Source organism: Argentina silus (genome assembly GCF_951799395.1).
Source record: "Argentina silus genome assembly, chromosome: 20".
Classification (NCBI taxonomy): Eukaryota; Metazoa; Chordata; class Actinopteri; order Argentiniformes; family Argentinidae; genus Argentina; species Argentina silus.
The window spans coordinates 9,895,509-9,903,008 of NC_139674.1; the positions used below are offsets into that span (position 1 = coordinate 9,895,509).

The 7,500-nt window shown below is 49.3% G+C and overlaps 1 protein-coding gene across 2 annotated transcripts in view; it reads left to right on the forward strand.

Moving 5' to 3' along the window:
* The window catches only part of exoc4 (exocyst complex component 4), a 100,321-nt gene that overhangs the window by 69,286 nt on the left and 23,535 nt on the right, over positions 1–7,500 (forward strand). For both annotated transcript variants that reach the window (XM_083692505.1, XM_083692506.1), the window contains exon 13: positions 6,825–6,961. In XM_083692505.1, coding sequence (XP_083548631.1) covers positions 6,825–6,961 — 137 coding nt within the window. The remainder of the gene's footprint in view (positions 1–6,824; positions 6,962–7,500) is intronic.

A 7,500-nucleotide genomic window follows, 5' to 3' on the forward strand; every position in this document is an offset into this window, starting at 1 on the left:
TTAACCAAATGTATTTTGGAATGCTCCACCACATTATCTGTCATGAAATGGATTGCGCCTAAGCAGCCGGTTTACAATTTTACAGCTGTTAAAAACCATCAAGGGATTTTGCACCTAATAAAGCTCATGCTGAATTGTAGCAATTTTGAATCTGCCTAAAAACACTTTAGCCCCCCCCCCCACCCCCCCCCCCCCCCCCCCCCAAAAAAAAGTTCAAATTTGATAATTAACAAGGCAATTGCCTTAGAATTTTTGTGACTGTGTCCTACATTTGCCCTCTCTTTAACCCTTTGAGCACTCAGCACAGAATACACACTGTAGTGTAGTCTCATTGAGTCTCTGAGTCCCCTAAAGGTTTGCCGACATTTCCAGGGGTGTTCCTGGTCCAGCTGATGTCCCTTTATCTCCCCCCTCCATCTCTCCATCTCCCTGTAGCCTGTGTCCTTCCCCCATATTCCATAGCTGGCATCATTTTCTGGATCAGTTGTTGCCGGATAGACAAGGGCTCCACCTGTAGGCCCATGTCAATCCCCCTCTTCGCCTGATTATCTTTCCCAAACACATGCTCCCACCCCAGGCTTGTACAGAGCCTTAGAGGGCTGTGGAGCTGCCAGGGGTATGGAGATGTTCCCGCTCTGTAATCTGACAGCCCATATAGTACATGTGTTTGCGTGCGTGTGTGAGAGTGACAGGGTTTGTCCCGGGGTACTCCAGGGTCCTACCAGGTAGTGTGTCAGAGCAGAAGGATTTTTATATGTTTGGAAACAGAACACTAATCTTTGCCTGTGATGACAGGAGGGGAGAAGTTGAAATGTCAGGAGTGCCAGAAAACTGTCCCTTGGTTTGCAGAAAAGGGAGTTTTAATTCAAGCCTTTGATAAAACTTACAGTTACAGTTTGCTTTTGCTTTGCTTTTGCTTTGCATTGGTTGTGTGTTTTTGGATGTACACATGTTCCCACATTCGTCTTTGCAGAATATTGTGTGTGTGTGTGTCCGTGTTCGTGTCCGTGTGTGTCTGGGTGCGTGTGTGTGTGTGCGCGCATGCTTGCGTGCCTGTATGTGCGTGCGTGTGTGTACATCATCAGCACTATGGTAATGTATCTCATTGCCGTCTGCAGGGGGTGTGTGTTCCTCTCTGTGCTCCATTAGGGCCATATGGAACTATTTGGCACACACACACTCACACACACACTCACACACACACACACACACACACACACTCACACACACTCACACTCACACACACACACACGCTGCTCTGATGGCCTTGCCCAGGGGTTGCATTGGTGACTGCTTTCGATGGGCGGGTCCGGCTCCTCCCCTCCCCTGGAGTGCAATGCTGCGACGATCACCGTGGAAACCCCCCCCCCGAGGAGCGAGGGATGATTAGGAGGTGTGACATGGTCTTGAGTTGTGAGGCACCGTTTGGGGAACTCATAACACCGGGGTAATTCTCAGGATTAGTGTGGAGGGCGGAGCCCCCATAACCCTGTATGGGTGGGTGTGGGGGACCCATCTGGTAAAAGCTGAGTGTGATATTAGCACTCATTACTCCATTTGAGCACAACAAACACTGCATTAAAGATGATGGTGATGATGATTTTTTCACACCCTTATGCGTGCACACACACACACACACACACACACACACACACACACACACACACACACACACACACACACACACACACACACATACATACATACATACATACATTCACACATACACACACACAAACACACACGCCTTTTGGCATTTTATTTCCATTTGACATGTTTTTTCCATTTCTTTTAGTGTTAGTCATCCTGGTGGTTTTTCCAGTAGATGAGATTGAAGTTGTTCTGCATATCTTAGCCCCCCTATGGCTTCCAGGTCTCAATTTGTGCATCTCAAATTTCATCAGACAAACAGATGATTGGATGCGTTTGCAGATGTAAACGCTTGCGCCGGTGGCTGATTGGCCATGATCTGCACTGTAACTCATCAGCCAGGCTTCTGATTGGACGTGATTGCAGGTGACGGCTCATGATAGGGTGTTTTCCAGCCCTGTATGAAGAGTATTTTTAGTCCTTCCTATGATTCCCTGCATCGTTCCAGTGAAGTGAGTTTCAATCTTCAAACGTTAAATAGGACCATGAAGAAGTCCAAAAAAAAACCCATGGAGGAAGTAAGAAGGTGCGGTTGTGAAGTTGTATTTCCATTTAGATTGGAGCTTCTAACACGCTTAATGCTGCCCCCCCCAGGGGCTCCATGTTGAACTGCTGTGTGTGCGCTTTAGTACCTGACGAGTTGGTTTGTAAATGTGCACACTTGAGTGAGCGAACACAGACACACACACACACACACACACATTATGAAAATCTACCCACGAGCATGACACACACACACACACACACACACACACACTCACTGACTTTGTGTGCTGCGTTGCGGTTAAACCAGCAGAAGCATGTGGGCCGTCCAGAGCCTGTCGCGGTGTTGCCGAGGGACTCTCCGAGGTGTGTGTCCGTGTTGACGTTGATGAATGATCTGTCAGATGCTGTCCTACTCATGCACGACTCGCCTTTACCCATGAGAGGGGGGGGGGGGAGGGGAGGTGTGTGTGTGTGTGTGTGTGTGTGAGAGTGAGAGAGAGTGAGAGAGAGTGCGCGTCTTTTGTGTGTGCTTGTGTGTTTGCATATGTGTGTGTGTTTTGCGGGGAGAGTTGTTGAGTTGTTTGTGGAACCCTGAATTGTAGATGTGAATAGGGGGCACAGCCATCACACGAGTCAGTGGTTTTGGGTCACGGCTTGAGCGGCCTGGCGGTAAGCACGGGTTAAACGCTCTGGCCCTCTGGATCTGAAGGGGCCGCCCTCTGTTTAATAGGGAAACCCCCTGACCCGTTTCAGGGGCGAGTCTGAGCCCCCTCTTTCACACCCCTCTCCAACCCCCCCCCCCCCCCCCCCCCTCTTCAAGGCTTAGTGTATGGACATCTGTCTAGGGGCAGGGCAATAATACAACCAGAGTTGGGCTCAATTCCATGTCAACGTTTACAGTTCAGGAAGTTAATTGAATTTCAGTGTATGAATTGACGACTGTATTATTTGTTATCCTGAATAGACTGAATTGAAATGGAACTGACCTCCACTCTTGTATCCGTGGTGCAGTGGGTCTTGTTTCCTGAGTGGTCACAAAGCAGTAGGACGGGTGTAGTGAACCACCCAGAACCACCCTTCAGCTCTTTTAGACTCAACACGTCAACTCTCCACTAGTCCACCACTACATAAATACAGCATACAAATAGAAGTGCTCGACCTAAACAGAGAAAGTCATTGAGTTGCTACTGCTGTTTTGTAGTTCTGCGATTCTTCAAAGTTAGCAGTTAGCGCTGCTGGCACCAATGCTAGTGAGTTCCGATGGACCACCTCACTGTGTTCACAGACCTCAAGGTCTTTTCCTTCTTTTCGCTATCCTCAGTCTCCAGCTAGGTTCAGTAGGTGTGTGATATCATAGAGCACTTAGTGCTTAAACAATTCACAGCTAAAACCTCCACTCCTGCTCTCTCCCTTCCTATTCACAAGCTTCAGAGCTCTAATAATACTATTAGCCTAGCGCCGGTGCCAGCGTTTCTATGGTGATCTCACTGCATTAACGGGATGGTAGTCTGAGTGCTCGCCGTGCCCCTGTTGGCATCATTAGCTCCCGCAGGTAAGGGAACTTTCTTTACCACACTCTTACCGGGGGAGTTTTTACAGAGGTACATTTGTACAATCCGTTTTGCGGAGAGTGAGGCTAATTTACGGTGGCGTTGTGGCTTCAAAATGGTGTGGATACACAAAGAGAAGTCGCACAGGGCAAGGCATGTGTTTGGTTGAGTTGTGAGGGAGAGAGGGGTGTTTTTCCCCTGGCAGACCGGAGCAGGGTACTTTAGCCTTGAGTGTTTGTGGAGAAAGATAGTTTGTCAATCGGCAACCTTCGGGGAGGAGTTTGGCCAGTGCCCCGATTGCCTCTCTTCCCCCTGTGTGACAGGTAAACAAGATGGAGGAGTCCCCTGTTTGGCAAGACCCCAATGAGTTCCCTCTCACTCTCCTCCTATCTCTTTCTCTCTCTCACTCTCTCTCTCTTGCTCTCTAATCCCTCCTTCCCTCTCTCCCTCCTTTGATTACATTTTAATGATTTCTCTCAGCTAAGACGAATGGCTGTGTTAAATGAGCAGAATTAGACAAGGCAAGCCGAGCACCAGAGCATTTGTTCCAGGAGTAATGGATCTGGGATCCATTGTTTTCCCTCCCTACTCCCCAACCTGCTGATACGGAGCCTCAGTCACTGAAGAGAAACCGAGAGAGAGAATACTGTTGAAACAAAGGAGAAGTGATGGCCTTCACAAGCCAAGGAGAGAGATCTCTGTCAAGTGTTCATCCTTCTCTCAGGTGTTTGAGTGACTGATTTTACAGCTAATAATAGTCTCATTGTCCTCGTGAAGACAAAATGCTAAAAAGACTGACTCATGCATCGCACACTCACTGGGGTCTCTGGAGCTTCTCTCATAGGCCTGTGTGTGTAGGTGTCTTTGTGTGCGGTGGCCTGTGTATGTAGGTGGGTTTGTGTGCGGGGGCCTGTGTGTGTAGGTGCGTTTGTGTGTGTAGGTGTCTGTGTGTGTAGGTGTCTGTGTGCGGTGGCCTGTGTATGTAGGTGGGTTTGTATGTGTAGGTGTGTTTGTGTGCGGGGACCTGTGTGTGTAGGTGCGTTTGTGTGTGTAGGTGTCTGTGTGTGTAGGTGTCTTTGTGTGCGGTGGCCTGTGTATGTAGGTGGGTTTGTGTGTGTAGGTGTGTTTGTGTGCGGGGGCCTGTGTGTGTAGGTGTGTTTGTGTGCGGGGGCCTGTGTGTGTAGGTGTGTTTGTGTATGTAGGTGTGTTTGTGTGCGGGGGCCTGTGTGTGTAGGTGTGTTTGTGTGAGGGGGCCTGTGTGTGTAAGTGTGTTTGTGTATGTAGGTGTGTTTGTGTGCGGGGGCCTGTGTGTGTAGGTGTGTTTGTGTGCGGGGGCCTGTGTGTGTAGGTGTGTTTGTGTGTGTAGGTGTGTTTGTGTGCGGGGGCCTGTGTTTGGCCAACACATGAGCAAACACCCGAGGCCTCTATGACATCAGCGACAGCTCGGCTCATGGGTGGTGTGTGGGAGAGATGGAGGCTGGAGATTGCTCTTTCTATTCGGACAGGCCCCGGTGTCTGTGTGTGTGTGTGTGGGCACTCACTAGCTAATTAACTGTCTCCTTGAGTAAAATCCCAGGTGTGTGTGCGCGTGTGCATGCGTGCGTGTGTGTGTGCGTGCAATTGCGCGCATGTGTGTAATAGTCGACCCCCCTCTGCTCTCCACGGGACTGGGCAGTGCCATGGATCATTACCCCCTCCCCCCCACCCCCCACCCTCCATTAGGGTTGCAGGGACATGGGGGAGAGAGGAGAGGAGACCACCAGGGGGCCAGTCATTGATATGGATATCATATCATATCACCACACCGGGAGTCCCTCATTATATAAATCATTACTGCCCTGCTCAAGTCAGTGCTGCCCCCTGCTGACTGCCTCCTGTCATTGCCACCAGCTGGGTTCTGAGTGACCGCTAGCGTGTGGTGCTTCTGGACATGATTGGGTTATTGGGCTAACGCTAATGATACTGCTAGCCGTTGCCTGTCTTGCAACTGCTGTTTTATAACGGTGCGCTAGTTCAAAGTTAGCCGTCAGCGCTGCAGGCGCCGATGTTAGTCAGTTCCAGTGGACCACCTCGCTGTGTTCACAGAGCTCAAGGTTCTTGTGGAGGCCGTGCTAGCGGAGGGCTAATAGCTAGATATCACTGTCATTGGAGTTGTTGGAGTGACTGATAAGCACTAAGGGGGAAAACCTAGGCCGAGCAGTAATCTTATTTAACAACTCTTGAATTGCTCAAGGTGTGTGTTTAAAGTTGGAGAAGTGTAGGCTTGGGAGCCCCCTTGCTGTTTCTGTCCTGCCTATTCGTCACGCTGCTCTGGCTAATCTGTAATAACTGCTGTCAGAGCTCGCTGTGGCTTCTGTCGCTGTGTTGGTGCGGGTTTAGTGCGAGTACACACACACACACACATCTACCCAGCACTTCCTGACAGGTGAATATAGAGCCATTGTATTAGATTTTCTCTGTTCTGACGGCTCTGCACATCAGATAGGAGAGACATTGTTGTGTGTGTGTGTGTGTGTGTGTGTGTGTGTGGCGGGGGGTGTGTGCCTTTGGAGCCCTGTAATTTTCTGCTGTCCTTTTTAGTGGCAGTAAAGAGAGACACCGCCTGGTTAACTGACGATAGTGCCCCCTGGAGTGGTTGAATTACAGCGACGTGTAGGACTTGTGACATGGTGGTATAAGTGGCGTGGTGTCTGTGACTGTGCCTGCCTCGTGGTTGACAGTTGACATAAAGATGTTGTGATGGGAGCGGAGGGCATTTGGGGACAGTTTTCGTTCAGTACTGGATGAATTCAGAATGAATTTCATTCATTCATTCATTCATTCATTCATTCATTCTGTCCAAAAAGCCTCACCATAGTTTTACATGTCCTTACCCTCACACTTCACAATAGCGCAGTCCTCCTCACAAGCACACTCCATCACCCCGTACATATGGGGTGGGGGCATATGTACATACAGGGGCATAAGTACATACGCACTTTCACTATGGACACTCTTTTAACTTTACTTTAAACCCCTCAGACTCTCTCTCTCTCTCGACAATCCAATGTCCCTTACCCTATAAAAGCCAGACTTGTAAACAGCCTTTCTCTCTGTCCCCCCCCACCCCCCCTGTCCCACACACCCAAACACTATTAGAGCACCGTGGTGGTAGAGAAGTCCATCCAGGACCTGATGAGTCTGATGCAGGACCTGAGTGCCTACTCCAACCAGTTCCTGGAGATGGTCTGTGACAAGCTGAAGGAGTACAAGGAGATCTGTAACACTGCCTATAGGTGAGACTTGGGCCCCGTTCCAACACTGATCAAATCCACCCTTCCTTGGTTGCTCTCTGTAAGTTATCGCTGAACTGAAAAGGGTGGATGGGTGAAAGTAATAGGATTTAAGCTGTGTCTGGATACATCCAGTCACATGCAGATCATTGGTTACTTCATGAAAGGGAGGGGTTGGTATTTTGCCTTCCTCTTTGCATAGATACTGTATATTCATTTACACACACAAATAAAAAAAAATCTAAACGAGACATAGATGAAAAGAAACAAAACAGACACACACACACAAACTTTGGCAGCCTGCACTGGGCTCGTCTTCATCTGGATGAACCCCAGACAGATGGAAGCTGACCTTTGACTTTCTGCAGATGGAGGCCCAATGTTTTGCCCCTCCCCATACCTGACCAGGTGTTACACCCTCCTAGGGGAGTGTGTGGAAACATTGCCTCCCAGCTGGCTTGTGTGTGTGTGTGTGTGTGTGTGTGTGTGTGTGTGTGTGTGTGTATTGTTATGGTAATGGATCATGTGTGTGTGTGTGTGTG